Source organism: Citrus clementina, unplaced genomic scaffold, assembly GCF_000493195.1.
Source record: "Citrus clementina cultivar Clemenules unplaced genomic scaffold, Citrus_clementina_v1.0 scaffold_9, whole genome shotgun sequence".
NCBI lineage: Eukaryota > Viridiplantae > Streptophyta > Magnoliopsida > Sapindales > Rutaceae > Citrus > Citrus x clementina.
Window position 1 is genome coordinate 1,424,052 of NW_006261964.1, and position 21,209 is coordinate 1,445,260.

The 21,209-nt window shown below is 41.2% G+C and overlaps 1 protein-coding gene and 1 long non-coding RNA gene across 2 annotated transcripts; one reads left to right on the forward strand and one right to left on the reverse strand.

Annotated features, from left to right (window-relative positions):
• Positions 1-1,655: 1,655 nt before the first annotated feature.
• On the reverse strand, positions 1,656-4,946 carry LOC112096435. Its single transcript, XM_024179860.1, has 2 exons — positions 2,409-4,946; positions 1,656-1,985 (listed from the first exon to the last, which is right to left on the reverse strand). Exons 1-2 carry the CDS (start codon positions 4,944-4,946, stop codon positions 1,656-1,658), a joined length of 2,868 nt encoding a protein of 955 aa, XP_024035628.1.
• A 3,742-nt stretch (positions 4,947-8,688) lies between these two features.
• LOC112098181 lies at positions 8,689-10,608 on the forward strand. Its single transcript, XR_002905287.1, has 3 exons — positions 8,689-9,199; positions 9,476-9,538; positions 9,798-10,608. It is a non-coding gene; the product is annotated as an uncharacterized LOC112098181 (long non-coding RNA).
• Positions 10,609-21,209: the final 10,601 nt, after the last annotated feature.

Sequence of the window (21,209 nt, forward strand, 5' to 3'; positions counted from 1 at the left end):
CACCCTGATCTGAAGATGGATGACCTTGCAGCTGGTGTTGCTCAACATATGGACGAGGAGGCGGCCAAGGAAGATGCCGAAGGGGTAGAGCCGATCGTGATTGAGGAGGGAGACTCTCCTCCTCGTGCAGTCCCTGCTGATGTTGGCGAGGCGAGCGCCCCTCTGGATGCGACTGGTGATACTCCTCCTGCACCTGAGGAGGTCCAGCCAACCGACGCTGCTGGGCTTACTGATCCACGACCTTCCTGATATGTTTCTTGTATTGTAATGAACAATGTTTGTGAAGATTATCTGCTTTGTTAATTATTAACAAATTAATAGAAATGTTTTTGATTACTCTCTTGTGTGGTAATTACGAGAGCCTGCTCGTCCTCGTCTGGTCGAGCTGGCTATGGCTTGGTATATGGTTTCGCCACCTGCCTTAGAAAATTTTTCGATGTTCGGGATTCTGCTCGCCTTTACGCGGTCGAGCAGATCCCGCCATGCTTGGCTTCTGTCTCGCCATAAGACAGGCTTTGAGACTCGGTGAGCCTTTGCGTGCCTTGAGTTTTTCGAGGATTGGGATTCTGCTGCCTTCTCGTGGCCGAGCAGATCCTGGCATGCTTGGCTTCTGTCTCGCCATAAGACAGGCTTTGAGACTTGGCGAGCCTTTGCATGCCTCAGGATTTTCTTCAAACGATTTGGATTCTGCTGCCTTCTCGTGGCCGAGCAGATCCTGGCATGCTTGGCTTCTGTCTCGCCATAAGACAGGCTTTGAGACTTGGCGAGCCTTTGCATGCCTCAGGATTTTCTTCAAACGATTTGGATTCTGCTGCCTTCTCGTGGCCGAGCAGATCCTGGCATGCTTGGCTTCTGTCTCGCCATAAGACAGGCTCTGAGACTTGGCGAGCCTTTGCATGCCTTAGGATTTTCTTCAAACGATTTGGATTCTGCTGCCTTCTCGTGGCCGAGCAGATCCTGGCATGCTTGGCTTCTGTCTCGCCATAAGACAGGCTCTGAGACTTGGCGAGCCTTTGCATGCCTTAGGATTTTCTTCAAACGATTTGGATTCTGCTGCCTTCTCGTGGCCGAGCAGATCCTGGCATGCTTGGCTTCTGTCTCGCCATAAGACAGGCTCTGAGACTTGGCGAGCCTTTGCATGCCTTAGGATTTTCTTCAAGCGATTTGGATTCTGCTGCCTTCTCGTGGCCGAGCAGATCCTGGCATGCTTGGCTTCTGTCTCGCCATAAGACAGGCTTTGAGACTTGGCGAGCCTTTGCATGCCTTAGGATTTTCTTCAAACGATTTGGATTCTGCTGCCTTCTCGTGGCCGAGCAGATCCTGGCATGCTTGGCTTCTGTCTCGCCATAAGACAGGCTCTGAGACTTGGCGAGCCTTTGCATGCCTTAGGATTTTCTTCAAGCGATTTGGATTCTGCTGCCTTCTCGTGGCCGAGCAGATCCTGGCATGCTTGGCTTCTGTCTCGCCATAAGACAGGCTTTGAGACTTGGCGAGCCTTTGCATGCCTTAGGATTTTTTTTCGGTTTCAAGCGAATAAAATTCGTCGATGTTACATTAATGGCAGGATTTGACTTACATGAAATTGTTCGGACATAAAACATAAAAATAAAAGATAGACAGCATGAGCAGAAATTGCTTTAAAATGTGAGCAAGTCTTACTGGAAGTATTTTCGGAGGTGTGCTGCGTTCCATGGGCGTTTCACTTCGTGGCCGTCCGCGCGAACCAGCTTGTAAGCTCCGGGCCCCGCTATCTGCTTGACTCTATACGGCCCTTCCCAATTCGGTCCCAGCACTCCTTGAGTCGAATCTTTGGTGCTCTGATTCACTCTTCTCAGTACCCAGTCTCCGACCCTGAATTGCCGTATGTTCACCTTCCGGTTATAATACCGAGCAACCCTCTGTTGGTAAGTGACTGATCGCTCGGCTGCTTGTTCCCTCCTCTCCATTAGCAGATCAAGATTCAAACATATCTGCTCGTCGTTCTCCTGTTCATTGAAATGATCTGTCCGGTGTGTGGTCGTTCCTACCTCAGCCGGCACGACCGCTTCATGTCCGAAAGCCAAAGCGAACGGTGTCTCCCCCGTTGCGGTTTTGTGGGTTGTTCTGTATGCCCATAGCACACCTGACAGCTCGTCAACCCACGCACCCTTTTTTGCTCCGAGCCTGGTTTTCAGAAGCCTCTTGACTGTCTTGTTGGCTGCTTCTACTTGTCCATTCGATTGAGGGTGAGCAGGCGAGCAATACTTCAGCTCTATCCCGAGGTTCTGGCAGAAATCCCTGAAGCTGTGATTATCGAACTGCCTGCCATTATCCGTTACCAAGGCATATGGGATCCCGTATCGACAGACCAGGTTTCTCCACACGAAGTCTGTTGTTTTCTTCTCTGTGATCCTGCTAAGGGCTTCTACCTCTATCCACTTCGTGAAGTAATCTATAGCGACTATCGCATGTGTTGCTGCTCCTCGTCCCTTTGGCAATGGGCCGATCAGATCAATTCCCCATTGAGCGAATGGCCAAGGGGAGGCCATGTAGGTGAGCTTCTCTGGTGGTTGGTTAGAGAAATTCGCAAAACTCTGGCAGCTTGCACAGCTCCTGGTCTTCCTTTGCGCATCCTGGTGCATCGTCGGCCAGAAATATCCCTGCCTTAGAACCTTGTGGGCCAGGGACCTCCCGCCAGAATGATTTCCGCAAATTCCTTCATGCACTTCCCTCAGCACGTAATCCGCGTCGTCATCGTCCAAACACCGAAGGAACGGTAATGTATATCCTCGTCGATACAGTACCCCATCGATCATCGTGTATCTCGAGGCCTGAGCTCTAATCTTCCGAGCCCGTAGCTTATCTGGTGGTAAGACTCCGTCTCTAAGGTATGAAACTATCGGGTCCCTCCACGAGCTTTTTTGTTCTATCCGCAACACCCCCAAATTTTGCTCGATACTCGGGCGAGACTTCACTTCTAGGGGGACCGACTTTGGCATTTTTGGGTCGGCGACGGCTGCCATCCTAGCCAAAATGTCTGCTCGACTATTCTGCTCCCTGGGGATTTGTATCACCTCCACTGCTTCGAACTTCCCCATCATCTGCCTGACTATCCTTAGGTATTGTTCCATCTTCTCCTCTCTTGGTTGGAATCTTTCACTGACATGATTCGCAACCAGCTGGGAATCGGTTCTGATCTTAACTCTGTCCGCTTTCACGGCCCTAGCCAATTCCAGCCCTGCTATCAGGGCTTCATATTCTGCCTGGTTATTTGTGGCTGCAAATTCCAACTTTACAGCATAAGAGATCTCCTCCCCCTCTGGGCCTTCCAGGACAATCCCTGCTCCTGAACCCCGCTCTCCTGATGACCCATCCACAGATATCTGCCATACTTGAGTTTCGTCGTTGCCTACATCTGCATCTTGCTGACCCAAGCATACTTCGGGCTCCGCGAACTCAGCTACGAAATCGGCCATTGCCTGGGCCTTTATCGCCGCGCGGGGTTTATAGTCTAAGTCGAATTCGCTCAGCTCTACAGCCCATTTGACGAGCCGACCAGAGGCATCCGGCTTGTGCAGAATTTGACGCAATGGCTGGTTGGTGATTACCGAGACCGGGAATGCTTGAAAGTACGGCCTCAACTTCCGAGCAGCAACCACAAGGGCCAGTGCCCATTTCTCCGTCGTTGGGTATCTGGTCTCAGCGTCGAGCAGGGCCTTGCTGGTGTAGTATATCGGATACTGAATTCCTTCTTCCTCTCTCACTAGAACGGAACTGGCGGCCCGATCAGATACCGCCAAATACAGATTCAACTTGTCCCCATCCCTCGGTGTGGACAGTAGCGGGGCTTGCTGCAAGTAATGCTTCAAGTTCCGGAAGGCTTCCTCGCATTCTGGGGTCCATTCCGTTTTCTTTCCCCTCCTTATCACTTGAAAGAATGGCTGACACTTATCTGTAGCCTTGGATATGAACCTGCTCAACGCCGCCAGCCTCCCCGTGAGGCTCTGCATCTCCTTCAGGTTTCGAGGAGACGTCATTTGCACAATCGCCTGGATCTTCTCGGGATTTGCTTCAATCCCCCTATGGCTCACCATGAATCCCAGGAATTTCCCTGACTCGACCCCAAAAGCACACTTCTCCGGGTTGAGCTTCATCTTATACTTCCTCAAAAGCTCGAACGTCTCCTCGAGATGTCTGACATGTTCCTTCGGGATTTTGGACTTGGTGATCATGTCGTCCACGTACACCTCCATGGTTTTCCCGATCAAGGGCTTAAAGACTTTATTCACCAGCCTTTGATAGGTGGCCCCAGCATTCTTGAGACCGAACGGCATCACCCTGTAACAGAACAGACCTTGGTTAGTGATGAAAGCCGTGCTCTCCTCATCCGGCTCGTACATGGGGATCTGGTTGTATCCCGAGAATGCGTCCATGAAGCTAAGCAGACCATGTCCAGCCGTTGAATCTACTAGCTGATCGATCTTTGGTAAAGGGAAGCTGTCTTTTGGGCACGCCTTATTGAGGTCTGTGAAATCCACACACATCCTCCACTTGCCGTTTGCCTTCTTTACCAACACCACATTTGATATCCACTCCGGGTAATTGACTTCCCGAATGAACCCTGCTCTCAGAAGCTTCTTCACCTCATCATTTACAGCCTCATACCTCTCCTGGTTGAAGCACCTCCTCTTCTGCCTTACTGCCCGAGCACATTTCTTTATTGCCAGCCTATGACATGCTACCTCTGGGTCAATCCCTGGCATGTCCTCATGTGTCCAGGCAAACACGTCGGCGTGAGCCTGTAAGCATTTCACCAACTCCTGCTTTTGCTCTCCCTCAAGTCTCGACCCGATTCTGATCGTCTTTCCCGGGTTCTCTGGTCCCATGCTTACTGTTTCCAGATCCTCTACGGGTTCTTGTCTGCCAGTCTTGTTTTCCACTCGGGTATCGAGGGATGTTATCTGCATCGCCTCCCTTGCTGCCGAGGAGTAGCAGCTTCTTGCGATCCTCTGGTCTCCTCGTACCACTCCGACTACCCCATTCACCCGGTACTTCAGAGCCAGATAATGGTTGGACAGCACCGCTTTGCTCATCCTTAAAAATGGCCGACCTAGGATCATCTGGTAAGGACCTTCCTCATCCACTACGACGAAGTCCAGTATCATTGTTCTTTCTGTCGGGGGGCCCCCGATTGTGATAGGCAGTTCGACCACGCCCAGAGGGACCAGCTTCCCTCCTCCGAACCCCTTCAAGGAGGTGTTGGTGTATTCCAACTTCCGGTCGGCTATTCCCATTTCTTCCAAAGTTGATTTAAATAGCACATCAACTGAGCTCCCCGTATCAACCAGTATCCGGTCAAACTTCTTGCTAGCGATCGTAGCCTTGATGACTAAAGCGTCCTCGTGGGGGTATAGAATCCCTTCCTCATCCTCATCCGTCCACATGATTGGCACTTGCCTGACCCTTGCTCGTTTGGCTGCTGGGGTGTTGAAGAGTATCTCTTTACTGGTCATGGCGTATCTGGCATAATTTTTTCTCGATCTGTTCGAATCCCCGGCCAACGTTGGGCCCCCAGCTATCACCCTCGCTGCGGGCGGCTCGCGTCTCAAGATTCCTTCACTCTGCTCCCCTTCACCCGTTGTGGCCACCATCGGGAAAGTCCCATCCATAAACTCATCCAGGTACCGATTTCTCACCAAATCTTCGACCTGGGTCTTGAGATCTCTACACTCTGCTGTGGTATGGCCATGGGTGCCATGGAACTTACAATAACGTCCTCTATCCCTCCTGTTGGGTAGCTTTGTTATTGGTGTAGGGAGGTGCAGCAGCCCTCGACCCTTTATGGCCTCGTACACCTCATCCAGGGGCATCTTCAAGGGAGTGTACCGCCCATAGTCCTGGTTCTGGTCGACCAGATGCACTGCTCTTTCTCTGTTTGCCCCACTGTGAGTTGGGGGCGGTGGGAGTGCTTCTGGTCTGCTCGTCCTGCTACCGTGGGAATGTTGATGAAGATCGCCGGATGCCGGATCATGTCTTCTCCAAGGCTCCCTTGCTGGGGAACGAGGAGGCGGCGCCCTGCTGCGCTGATACTGTGGCGGCCTCTGATGAGGCTGGTAAGCAATTACCCTACCTCCTGCTCCACTACCGGAGATCTGGTGGTCCCTCCTCCTGATCGGCCCATTAGTTGGTAATGTTTTCTTCTCTTTCCTCCCTAACCCTTCCAATTGGTCTGTCTTGATCCGTGCAGCCTTCTCTTCCTCAATCTCGATGTCTCTTTTAGCCTGTTCGTATGCGGCTGCATACGTTTGAATAGCTGGGCTTCTCAAATTGTACCACAGCCTTCCTATCTTCACCCCTTCTTTCAGTCCCCTTAACGCCTGAGGGTGGTTGAAGGCTCCCAAGTCGAGGACAGCCCGATGAAACCTCTTGATGAATTCCCGAAGGGTTTCTTGCTCCCCCTGTTTCATGCTCTTCAGCTCCATCATGTCATCTTCCGGTGACATTGCCCCACTAAACTGCTCTGCGAATTCCTGGCACATCTGCTCGAAGGTTTTTATGCTGCCCCGAGGAAGTTTCCTGTACCATTCTCGTGCACGTCCCTCAAGGGATAGTGGGAACACCCTGCACCTTTGGGATGGAGATAATCCCTGTACCCCCGTTATGTCGTTGAAGCGCTCCATGTGCATCAGCGGGTCAGTTCTTCCCGAGTATCTGAGGTCGGGGAGGCGGAAATCTCTCGGAATAACTGCCCTCATGATCTCTGCTGCGAGCGGTGATTCCCCGTCCAGCATTATCCTCCAACCAGGGGCTTTGTTCCTCCCTTGCATGTCATCAATTATTTGCGCTAGCCTTCGCACTTCCTCCTCCAGCTGTCCTGCGCGACCAGGGTCGCGCGCTGCAGCTTGATCCCGCTCTCGCTCTACATCATGTAAGTGTTGCCTCAGTTCTGTTTCCTCTGCACTCACCACCCCGTCGCCCCCGTCACAAGTCTGTCTTACTGGGGACTGCTCTCTTTCTCTATGAAATTCTCCTCGCAGAGGTACGTTACCTCTCTCACCACCAAATCTCCCAGCGGTTTGACTTCTCTCCGCACTATCGGTACCTGGTGCCGCTCCACCGCCTCTCACCCTTCCCTCTTGGGTTACCCTTCGCTCGTTCCGCAGCTCATGCAGGATGGCTGTCAAGGTTTCCATCTGCTTTTCCATTCGCTCCATCCGGTCGAACATGACTTTTTCCCGTGCTTCGCTGATTACCTCCCTCAGCGTCACGGAATCGTTAAGCCTTATGTCACCCCCTTGTGCGCTACTTCCTCCTATCTCCATTGCCTTTCGCTTACTCCCCCCCTCTTCTTGCTATCAACAGAAGCTTTTTGCTCTGGATCCCCACAGACGGCGCCAAAATGTTGATGCGAGATTCCGGTTCTCCTCGTTCTACGATCAGGATCTCTGCTCGATCAACTTCGTCACTACCAGGAGGTCTCCTCGCCAGTCTTCTTCTCCGGAGGTCCCTGCGTACACAGATAAGTCAGAGTACGCCGGTTGTTTTCCCGGCGCAAACCCTCCGACGCTCAAGTCAGATATGAAGGTTCGGGAAAAGCTTGCCACAGGTCTTATGGCGTTTCTTGTGGTTTTCTCCCCCTTTTCTCAAGAATGCCAACCCTTTTACCTTCGTTGGCTACCTTTTTATAGGCTTCCTCTGAATCTCAGTCTTCCGCTCTTTTCGAGACGGTATGGGACTCCAACTGCTGCGTTATGGGCAAAAAATGGGATCTAGCGTGTTACGCCACGGTTCAGGGGAAAGCGTGGCTGCCACGGCTCTGTGAGACCTTGCGTGTTACGCCACGGTTCTGGGGAAAGCGTGGCTGCCACGGCTCTGTGAGACCTTGCGTGTTACGCCACGGTTCTGGGGAAAGTGCGGCTGTTGTGCCTAGATTCTCGTGCTGGAGAGCACGTCTTGCCAACTGCCGTCGACCGGGTCTCCTCGCCTCTCGATCTCTAGCCGGAATGGCCTCATGCCTTTTATAGGAATTGGCCTCGCGGACGACAACATCGTGGACGAGCAGGATGTTTCTGCTCCTGTTCTTCCACGCGCCAGGCTTTAACGGAACACACCGGTTCGCAGAACTCCGCCATCAGATGTCTGCTCGTCATTCCTGGTCCCTTCGACGCATTTGTCCCAAACAGTATCCCTCCCAAACAACTCCAGTCCAACACACCTTATCGATTCAAATATTTTAGCATATACTATATGCTGCTAATCATCCTAAAAGATTATCCCAATTTCTCTATTCAAGGATGTGACATAAACTGTTGTAAAAGGTAGACGAGTACTTTCACATTAAACGGATGAATGTAATATCACTGGAGTGAATTAAAGCTTGAAATTATTTGAGATAAGAAACAGAATCAGGATACATAACATAAAATATATTTTCACTTGTTTTAGTCTCTTTTAAGATAAGGCAGGAAGAGAAAGTGGCACGATGAATTAAATAGGTATTTAAGTAGTAAATTTTGTTGGAAAATCCATTTTACTCCCTGTTACTTAGCTTTCCTTGAAAGTGTCGGAGTCCTTAAAAAATGTCATTTATCTTCGTAAGAGAGTCTGTAACATGTGTGAAAATTAGAAAAAAAAAAAAAGTGAGGCGGTTAAAGTTAAAACAAATAAAGAAAAGAGCTGGAAAAAAGGGGAATATACTCACACGTGAGAGAGAGAAGGGAAGCTGCCAAACCGACCCAACTACAGACCCAAAACCCGCCCCGTTTGACCCGAAATCAACTCGGCCATATCTTGCGATTCCGGCCACCCCAATGGTCAAGCTTGGTACCAATCTAAAGCTTGAAGACCGGCCATCATACCCGTCCCATCCACGTCGCTGAAAAACAGCCAGAACATCGGCGACCAAAGCTTGAAAACCCGCGACTTTTTCACTTTGCTCCGCCGGGATTTTCGCCAGCTTTGGGTGACACCACCGGTTGGATTTTGTTCCCCACGACTCCCTCTTCCATTTCCGACTATCCATAGCCACTGGGAGTCACTGTTTCGCCGCCGGTCAATTGTTGGAGTTTCACGGCTACCGAGCTAGATTCCGACGTCGTTGCTGTGCGTGGGAGCTCATCGCCGACACTATTAGACTCAGCGTTATTGGAACTTTCAGACTTGAGCTTCCCGGCCAGCGTCGACTAAATTTCGGTCACCGTTGACCGGCAAGGGCAATTCGGTAATTACACATTTGGGGGTGATTTTGTAATTTCTGAGCCTGTGGATATTTTAGTAATTCCTGAAATTGAGGATAGGGTGTAATTACGATTTCGAGGGTAATTCGGTGACTTATGATTTCAAAGTATTTTAATGATTTACGGATTCGAGGGTATTTTGGTAATTCTATCAATACAGGAGTTGTAAATTATGAATGAATGTTTGTTTCGAGTTTATTGCATAAATTTAGTTCTAATTCTAATTTACGGAAAATAATTATGTCGTTTCTTTGATTTAGGGGATTCGCGAGCGAGAACCGATTTGCGGATGTGGACGATAACCGAGTGTGAACATTGTCACTGTGAGTGGAATATACAAAATCTATTTTCAGTAATAAAACTCATGAATGATCATCTTTGGAATCGGATAGGATAAATGATAGTTTGGTTGTCTATATAAGAAACAATAAATTTAATAATATTGATAATAAGTCTATTGCATAACATTTTTAAAATATAAAAATGCGTAGAGACTAATTATAAATATTTTATATATTCAAAATTTTAATTTTTTATATTTTACTATTATCTAATTTAACCTTCGGTAAATTATTTTTTTAGATCCGCCATTGTCTATAGGAGCTAGTGCAAATTAAAAGTAGTGCAAGCCAACCTAGTACAAGACTCTTGCTCTCTCCTCTAACCATGGCAATGAAGCTGGTGCATGGTAAACTAAACTGCAAGCTTCAAGTACTACTACTGGTACAAAGTGGAGTATATACATGTTTACTGATTTAGGTACCTTCATACACAAGAAAGAAAAACAAGGCTAATCAGAAAGCCCTGCGACTGCGAATTTCTTTTCTTATAGTATGATCCACAATCTCCATGCCACCATAGAATTGAGCTGTCTGGTTGCTATCGATGACTGGCTCCCTGACAGTGATGACTTGGGGCCAGGGTAAACGTATGGCTGTTTATTCTTGTAGATATAATGACGATGACTGTACGTTGGTGCAGTAGGATTAAGCCTCCCTTCAGACTTCCTGGGGCAGCCGTAGAACTCGTGGAGGAGAGCGAAGCCCTCCTTGGCAACTTTAACAAGCTTCTCTGTTTGATGAGTTTGAGTTTGAGGGGCCATTGTGAATAAGAGCACATGATTTTTCGTTAGGAAGCAGAAACAGTTTTTATTTGTCTTGCTAGTAACGTTTGAGGACAAGCCCCTTTTACAGAAATCTTAAAGCCCTTTCACTTTTATATATTAAAGATTAATATTATGTCACTTCATTAATGTTAAAAAACTGAAAAAAGGGGCAAACCATTAAATTGAGAACTGATGCTATTGAGAAATATCTATATGGCCAATGTTGTTATTTTACTAGCATTGTTGCCCCGTATCAAGAACAAAATGTCCCAAATTATACAGGGGCAGGGCGGCAGCACTATAAACTAATGGAGAAATCAGAAAAAGAAGAAGATTATTCCATCTGTGTTTCTATGGTTGATTATGGATCTGATAGATTCTTTTATTTGATATAGCTTCAGTTGCAATCCATTCTGATGTGTTAGATATAAATCTGTGAAAGAGAAAATTCTCTTCAGGAAACTACTTTTTTTAACAATTTTTTATAAGGAGAAAAAGGAAAAGGAAAAAGAACTGCATGATTATGCATTAATTAATTAATTAATTGGTTTGAGATGCTCCAGAGTGGACGTTTTAGAACCTTTCTTTAGACTAAATAGTTTAATGGATACGGGCAATGATAACTAACAAGATTCATAAATAAAGATCTTATTCTAAAAATAAATATGTTTGGTCCCAAAGAAGTATTTGGCGATAAATTCTCATTCTAGTTAACAGATTAAGTAGGATAAATATTTTTTTGGGTGCTAATTAATTGAACCCATCAAATCTATGAACGTGATGCAAGATGTTTAGCATTTGATGCACTATCTGAAAAATAAGTGATAAAAATAACCCTTATAATCATTGTTGATCATTTGAGGTTCAAAAGAAGCAGGATAAGATGGACGTGACAATATTATATTGCCCAGGATTGAATTGAGATGAAAGTTCTTTTATCAGGAAGGTATCCCCAGAAAGGATTCTTCTTTTGCATCTGTTTACTTTTGAAAGAATGCAGCATCAGTGGTAGGGCTGAATTTCAAGTTGCATGAATGGATTAAAAAAAGGGAAAAAAATGACATGACATTCATCAATTGGATAATAAATATGGTATAGATTTTTTTCCCTCCTCTTTTTTAAGTTGTAAAAATGGCTGTGTTATTAGGGAAATTGGGTCTAAAATCTTGGAATTAGTTAAGATGAAACCAAACAGAATCATCTTTACACTAGTTCTTTTCTCATTTAAGATAAAAACGGAAGCTGATGAAACACGATGGATTTCGTAAGTCTAAGCAAACGGCAAGATCAAAAGAGGATCTAAATCCTCAGTCTGTTGAATTTTATCGCAAATTAATTACAGCTTTTCTCTTCTACTCTTTTTAACTTTTCCTAAAAAATGGCATTCAATTACCGAAGAGCTGATTCCATCCATCAAAAGTGTGTTGCTGCCATTCCTATACAGAAATCATTGGAATAATAATAATAATAGAAATTCAGGCCTGGGAAATGGGAGGATCTGGTGACTGTTCAGTTATCGACTTCTGACTTCTGTCTAAGATAATTCTAATTAATATGTAAAATTTTCATGCAAATAAAGACACTGCAGCTGGAATAATGAGTTTTACTAATATTACAAATTAGAAACGACATACAAGAGCACAAACCAATGCTGAAATTCATTACAAATTCAGTTTAAAATCAGTATAACTCATAATCAATCAGAGAGACACAGAGAGAGAAAGCAGAGCAGAGCTCCAAAGAGGCAGCATAATTCTAATAACTACAGAGGGTTTTTATTTATAATCAGCATTACTACAAGTCTACAAGGAGAGAATACTTTGAGCGGCAGCAAACACCTAATTTAAGCTGCAAAGCTTCAAGTTGTTACTAGTACAATAAACCTGAGTGTATATACGTACATGTTTAGTGATTTAGGTACATATATATACTCAAAAATGGAAATATATTATAAGAGCGTAATTAAAAAGCCCTGCTACTGCGAATTGGTTTTCTCATACCGTGATCTACAATCTCCACGCCGTCATAAAATACAGCCGCCTGGGTGCTATCAATGACCGGCTCCCTCACTGTGATTGCTTGGGGCCCCTGGTAAACATATGATTGATGATGATCGTATGTTGACGTAGTAGGATTAAGCATCCCTCCAGACCTCCTGGGGCGCCCGTAGAACTCGTCCAAGAGAGCAAAACCCTCCAAAGCAACTTTAACAAGCTTGTCTGTCTGATGAGTTTGTGTTTGAGGAACCATATTTACTAAAAAAATACACAAGAAATTGCTTTAAGAAACAGAACTAGTTCTAATTTTGTTTCTTGTTTGCCTTTAACAATTTAGGCTAAGCCCCTCATATATATATATGAATCTTAAAGCCTTCCATACTCTATAGCTCCACATGCCCTTTTAGATATTAAAGATTAATATCAAGTAACTTCATTAATTGCTTTTCCAAATCTTTCTTTTGAGGACTCCGTTCATGTATATACTGGTATGTATGGAATATGATTCATTTGATGAAATAGAAAGACGGTATAAACAATGGCTATGGAGGAAAATAACAGTGTGTCTTTTAAACTACGGCCAGAGGTGTCAGCTTATATACTAGCATTAATGTTGCCCCACAAGAAAGAAAGAAGTGTCCCAAATTACAAAGGGCGGCAGGATAAGATGATTATATGTTGAGTAGCATGCATGCAAGCTCATGTGAGGTCCGGAAGTGGCAGGATAAGATGATTATTTTGAATGATCAGTAGCATTAGGGGTAGGGGTTAAATTTCAAATTTCATGGATTCAAGTAAAATTGATGTGACATTTATAGATTAGATAATGAAATGATGTAATAGATAATTTTTAAAGTCTTAGAAATTTACTATCCATTTAATGAACGGGAACTTAAGATGAATACATAACATTGCCTTCCTCTAAACCGAATCACATAACCTTATCGAGTTATCTTTCCACCCAGTTCTTATCCCATTTAAGAAAAAAAAGTTAAGGTGAGTGGTGGCATGATTCTCTTTTCTTTTTAATTTTTCCTAGAAAGTAGCGTTCAATTGCTGAAAAGCTGATTCCTTCTATCAAATTGTATTGCTGCCATATCCACAGATTATGAGGGAAAGAAAAAAGAAAAAAGAATGAAAGAAATTCAGTCCTGAGAAATGGGGATCAGATGTTTAAATTATTAGGAACGTCTGTTTTCTATCTCTGATAATTACTAATTAAAATTTGCATGCAAATAAAGATTAAAGAGGCTGCCGCCCAAACTAATGAGTAGTTTTTACTAATATTGTGAATTACAATTACAAACAACATATAAGAGAACAAACCCATTACTGAAATTCACTAGAAATTCAACTTTAAAGATCACTATAACTCATTATGAATCAGAGAGACAGAGAAAGAGCGGAACTCCAAATTGGCAACATGATTATAGAAAGTACAGAAGAATATTATTTATAAACAGTTCTACAAGGAGAGAGCATGCTTTGATAAGCTGCAGCAAGCATATAAATTAAGCTGCAAGTTTCAAGTTAATTACCCGTACTAGTACTAGTACTACAAAGTGGAGAATATACATACATACATGTCTAGTGATATAGGTAAATTTATACTCTGAAAGGAAAACACAAAAGCCTAATTAATATGCCCTGCAAATTTTTGTTCTAATATTATGATCCACAACCTCCATGCCACCATAAAATTGAGCTGCCTGGCTGCTATCGATGACCGGTGCCTTGACAGTGATTATCTGTGGGCCGTGATACAAGTATGTGCATTGATTAGTAGGAGGCCTACCTCCAGACTTCTTGGAGCCGCCATAGTACTCGTCCAAGAGAGCAAAGCCCTCCTTGGCAACTTCAACAAGCTTGTCTTTCTGCTGATAAGTTGGTGGAGCCATTAGCTAACTATGAGAGCAGAAGTTATATGTACTTTAGAAAACTAGAGAAGTTTTTGTTATTTGTTCGTAGTATTGCTTCTAGTGTTTGAGGCCAATGCCTTTTATAGAAATTAATCTTAAAGCCCTCTCTATAGCTTCATGAGCACTCTTTGATATTAGAGATTAATATCACATCATCATGTTAAAAAGTGCAAAGAGGAAAGGAAAATTGGTCTCTCCAATCTTATCTTTTCGCCTTTCGGGATGATTCCGTTCAAATATACACTGTAACGGTCCATTGAACATGTCCCAAATTATAATTATAAATTAATTATTACCTGCCCAAAAACCTAAAAGAAATTAAGAAGATATTTGAAAATTTTACCCCTCTAGTCATTTTCATAAAATTATTATTAAAACAGACTATGTAACAGAATTTCTTACCATGATAACCACGTATACCCATTTTAGATCAAATTGCCCTTAAAAGAAACAAAACGGATCTAAATCCACAAGCATGACATTGCTCACACCATCCCCATCTCTTTTCACGGTTTTTACTAGTTTCACCAACGACTTCCTTCAACAACCAACAAGCTTACTTCTTTAACCCTTCAAACTAATTTTGTTAAGATGAGGTTGTGTCCCATATGACAGATTAAGTGTGGTTAAAATGTCTCTAAGAAGATTATTTCAATCATGTTGTTAAGTGTAAGAGAAAGAAATGAAAGCATGCCAATCGGGCCATTGAGCTCAATACACATGGGCGTTGGGCTCCATCATCTCCATTCTGATAGGCGATGGTCTTTATTGCCCATAACCAACACAGGCGATAGAAGCCAACTAGCGTGGGTAATGGCTATCATGGCACGCAAGCAACGCAGGCAATGACTTCCACTGTCCGTAACCAGCCAACACAGGCGATGACTTCCGTCGCCCACAAACAACACCGGCGATGGTTGCTATCGCTTGCAAGAAACACGGGCGATGGCTTCCATCACCTACAACTAACCAACATGTGTGATGACTTCCATAACCAATGTGGGCAATGGCTTCCATTGCTTGCAACCTACACATGCAATGACTGCCATCACCAGCGACCAATGGCTCTTATCACCCACAATCAATGTAACTGATGGTTTCCATAGCCCGCGAGCCATCACCTATAAACAACCAACACGAGTGATGACTTCCATCGCCTGCAGCCTACCAAGCTCTTTTAGGGATAATTTAGTCAAATATGGGTATAAATGGCTATTATGGTAAAAAAATTTGTTTTATGGTTAGTTTTGATAATGATTTTATAATCTACACTGTATAAATTTCCCAAGATATTTTCATATCGGTGCGTATGGATCTGATTCTTTTTTCAGAAAAATGCTTCAGCTTCAATCCAATTATCGATGATGTTGGAAATGCTGTACATCTTAAAAAGAACAACTAGCTCTTAATTCGGATAGTACTTTATGCTTTTGCATGATTAAGTTGAGTTGAGGATAACACATTAATTAAGATTAAGATGCTCTAAAATGGATGCTTTAAGGATCCTTCTTTAGACTCATACAGTTTATTGAATGTGACTAAGCATATAATTAAAAACTTGATGTTGTTAGCTAAATATACAGTGGGACAATGTGTTTAAGGGCGCTCGGGAATAAATTCTTTATCACCAAGAACTTTTTCATGTACAAAAGAAAAAGGGAGAAGACAACAAAATTATTATTATTATTATTATTCTTCGAGTAAATAATCTAGCAGGCAAGCTGATGCTGATCACGTGAGGTCCGAAAGTGGCAGGATAATGTGGTAATTTCCTTCAGAAGCATGTTTCATGGGGGCATCTCTTCCCCCTTATAATTGAGATGAAGAATAAATACAGATAAAGCAAAATGATTTTTCTCATGATCCTGATATTGTGACCAGCAATGTTACCTACCTGGGATTGAATGGAAGTTTTAATCAGAAGGGTATCCACAGAAAGCAGTTCTTCCTTCAGCATCTTTTTACTTTTGAAGATTAAAGGATAAGTGCTGAACGTTAAATTTCAAGTTGCATAAATGGATACATACTAAATTGACTTGGTCCAACAAGCCTCGTGGGTTCAAAGCCTTTTCAAGTATAAGCACAGATGCACGTAAATCACATAATCTTTCGGGAAACATACAATGGGATAATAATATCTGGGTCCTTGTGTTCTAATAAATTCAAAATAAATACAGAAAAATTAGAGTTTGTATCTTTCTTCATTCGGGTATTGGCTGATCGCCATGGTGTCGTGCCGCAGAGCTACTAGTTCTGTTAAGACGATAAGCTGATTTCAGTGAATCATAAAATCATTGAACAAAATCTAACAATGGGGTCCCGCGTCAAGAAATTACAAGATATATTTTATTTTTTTTATTTTGTTAAAAACCAGGGATCTATCTGTTATTATATCAATTTAACTTTTTTTCTTTTTTAAATTTCGTTTCTCTTTTGGTTCTTTCATCACCTGCATGACGTTCGTGACGAAAATATTGTTCGTACTTATCAATTAATAATTTTCATTCAAAAATGTGAACGGGGTGTTATAATTATTCTGTAAATTTTAAAACTAAATTTAGCAACATATTTACATGAGCCGATCCAGACGCAACGTTGGAATTCATTATTAATTATTCAACTACTACAAAATCAGTGTAATTCTTTATTTATCAGAGAGAGAGAGAGATCAAACTGCATATAACAGCTAAATATTTTTATTTATAACACAGAAGGAGTAGAAATAGAAAATACACCCAAACTCTATGCAAATCCCAAACTAGACACTCTTCAGCTCAAGGAAGTCAGTGGACTCTTGTTTTTACTCACTAGCTTCCTCGGCAGGCCATGGCTACATATATTATTTATAAAGTACGTACTTCTGATACATTTATAAGTACAAGGAGAGCGCGCACACACGCTTTGGGCAGCAGCAAGCAGCCAAGCATAATAGATTAAGCTGCAAGCTTCATCCTAATACAAGTACTAGTACTAGTACGAATGAGTATGTACTGATACTATAAGCCTAATTAATAATACACACCCTGCGAATTGGTTTTCTCATACTATGATCAACAACTGTCATGCCTTCGTATATTGATGATGATGATTGTATGATTGGGTAGGAGGAAGCTTTCCTCCATGTTTCTTGGGGCGACCGTACAACTCGTCCAAGAGATCGAAGCCTTCTCTGCCAATCCTAACAAGCCTGTCTGTCTGACGAGCCTGAGGAAGTGCCATTAGGGATGTATGTGTGTAAGAGCTGTCTGTCTGACGAGCCTGAGGAAGTGCCATTAGGGATGTATGTGTGTAAGAGCACAAGGAGATAATTAAGGAACAAAAGAGATTTTCGTTTTAACTTGTTTTGTTTGTCTTGCTTCTAATGTTTGAGGCCAAGTGCCTTTTATAGGAAATCTTAAGGACCTCTATTGCTTCACTCACTGTTAGACCTATTAATTAAAGATTGATAACATGCCACTTTAATCATGTTAAAACGATTAAAAAAGCAAGGGGCCCGCCGGCAATATGCCTTTCGAATATCTTATCAGTTTCATGCATGTGGATCCGAAAGTAATTAATATTCTTTTTTGTGAAAACTCTAGGGGATTAAATAGACAACAATTATGATTAAGATGACCCAAAATGGACGCTTTAGAACATTTCTTTACAATGTTTGTTTTTTCAGATGTGAAAAATTAATAATAGTTGTGTTTAAATAAGGGGATTAGGGATATATAGATATTTTATCAACGAGTAAATTTTAAATTATTCAAATATTAATATCTTATTTCTAAGGATGGTGATGCTTCCACCAACACTTTTGTTAACCCACCTCAATTTTAAAAAATAATTACAAATAGTTCATATAAATTTTAAATATTTCAAATAAAGAAGAATTGTAGAGAATTAGTTAATTAAATCTATCTTAATTATTCTTCTAACTTAGATTTCTTTTTTATTATATTTGACTACTAAGATTGCTTTAGTTTAAGTTTAAATTGATTATTTTACCCTTAAAAGGTAAAGTACCCAAAATTTTCTTTCACTTCAATATTTTTTAATTTTTATACAAAATTCATTATTTCTAAATAATGTGTCAATTCAACCTTATTAATATGATTATTAATCTCTTACTAAACTAATATAATGTCTCTATGGCAAAATACTCATGTAAACTATAAGATCATCAAAATTATATAATTTGCATGTAGAGTATTGAGAATTCTAAGATTTCAATTAAAAATGTTAGATTATATGTCATGAAAATTAAAATACATTAACTATTACATACAAAAACATATATTTATTAGGCAATTTGTTTATTATATATCATAAGGGTTAAATAGTCAAATAAAACCTATATTGAAACAACTTGAATTGTCAAAGAAATCTAAGGAAAAGGATATAAGAAAGATTTAATTAATTAATTGTAAAAATTTTATTGTTGATTTTTTTTAAATTAATTTGAATTTACCGTAAATATTTTCTCGAAGTGGAAGGGTTTACACAAATAGTAGGTGAAAAAATTGCCACCTTATTTCAGGGATAAATGTTATTTGAATCCCTTTAGTTTGAGCTAATAATGAGATTTTGTTAGTCCTGGTACTATTCCGATAAAACATCCTTGTCATTTCAGTAATAGTTATTTTATCTAACTTTTCAAAAGTAAAATAGAAAAAATGTCTTATATTACCTAAGGAGAAAAAAGCCCCCCAAACCCCTTATTCATAAATGGTTATACATAAGTCTTTTTTTATTATTACACCCTTTGATCATAACAACTCAAATATTAACTTGAGGATTTTTCATATCACCTTATACATAGTACATTTCATAGGGCGTTATACATACTTTTTTTATTATTTTCAATTTACGTCATTTAGTTTATTGCATATAAATTAATGCAGATTTTGAAAGATACTAATAAACAAGAGTGAAGTTTATTTTGTTTCCCTAAATTAATTCATCAATAAGAATGACACTTTTTTTTTGGTTTAAGATAATAAGTTTTACGATGGCTAATTAGCATTATTGTTATTGTAACTGATTCATAGAACAAAATCATAAACATAATCACATAATCTTATCTTTCAGGGAACTCACTCTCACAATCATAATATTCGGATCCTCGGGGTTTAAAAAAATCACAAATATAAATAGTCAGAGAGGGAAATGAGTCTACGAGATATATCTTACTTTTTGAATTGTGATTTTATAAAAAATTAGGGACCTATATCTTATTATCTCGATTTAATTTGATACCAACAATATTGATAAGGAAATTAATAATCACGGTAGTCAACAAAACATCTAATCACCTTGATTTGTTCACATAAGTAGATTACTGTATTCACTATGTATGTATTCAACTTTAAATTATTGTAACTAATAATTAGTCGGATAGAGAAAGAGATCACAGCTAAAATAGGAAACTGTATAACAGCATAACATTATAACAGAAAGAGGAGAGTTATTTAGAAAATACAAACAAGCCGTGTGCAAATTTCAAACTAGCTAGATATGTAGTACTCATCAGACATCAGCTCAACGGAGTGGGATTTTTTTTTTTTACTCACTATATACTCTGATGATATCAGCAGACTCCCAAACTTCCTCGGCCGGCCACAGCTACATATATAATGTTATATATATATATATATATAAGTACTTTTAAGAGTGAAAAAGAAAGTTCTTTTAATTAAGTACAAGGACAGCTAGCATATATATTTTCAGCAGCAGCTAGCATGCATAATTTAAGATGCAAGCTTCAACTTAATACGACTACTAGTATAAAGTAAAGTGTTAGGTATCAAAGGACGATATATAAGCCTATAATTAGTAACCGTAGTCCCTGTAAAATTTTGTTTTTGTTGTACTAGAATCCGGAATTACCATGCCACCATATAATCGAGCGGCCTGGCTGCTATCAATTACCGGCCCCCTGAGGCCAGGGTATTGCCGATGATCATCACATGATTGAGTACCAGAAAGCATTCCTCCAGACTTCTTGGGGAAACTGTAGATCTCTTCTAAGAGAACAAAGCCTTCCATGCCAACCCTGACAAGCTTGTTTGACTGATGAGCTTGAGGTGATGCCATTAGGGATGTATAAGTGCACAGAATGCTTAATTAAGAAAATAAGATTTTTTTTAAAAAATTTGTTTGTGTCTTGCTTGTAACATTTGAGGCCAGGTGCCCTTATATAGAAATTTAAGGCCTTCAATAAGGTTCACTCTTTATCCCCTGATATGATTTTGCGAATGTTAAAAGGACAAAAGGGTTAGGGAGAAATTGGCCTCTCCAAATCTTAACTTTTTGTGATTCCAATCAAATGCATATGTACTAATAGTCCATCTTTTGGTAGAATTTGGGAATATAAACTAATTATAGTGAATTTATTTTATTATTATTATTATTAATTTTTTTTTCATTATTATTTCTTTTTGCTAGGCTCAACGGTCTCCGTTTACTAGCAATGTCGCCATGTCTTATAGTCATCAAACAAAGTGTCCCAAATGACACAGTGCGGTAGCACTATATGTTAAGGGAGATTGACACTTTCAGTACGGAAAAAAATCGCATATTAATTAGTTGGGGCAATCATCAATTCTTTATTTAGTTTTTGAGTATGACTAAAACCATCTTTTTTCTTTTTTGTGTTATAGATTTGATGTCAAAAGGATCACGACTACAATAAAAATTATAGGGACAAGTAAGTCGTAAAACCCCAAAAATGTTTAAAGAAAAAGTAACAATTTCATATAAATTAATGGAAAGCATAGTACTTGCCCCAAAAACCAAAACTAGCTCGGAAGTAAATTTTTTTCATCTGACTCTGAGTTTCGGGTTGCGTTTGCGTATGGATCTAATGGATTCTTTTTACAGAAAATGCTTCTGCTTCAATCCCATTATTGAAGTGTTAGATATACATCTGAAAAAGAACTGCCTCGGGGGATACTTTATCTTTTTGTATTATTATCTGTTTAATTAATTA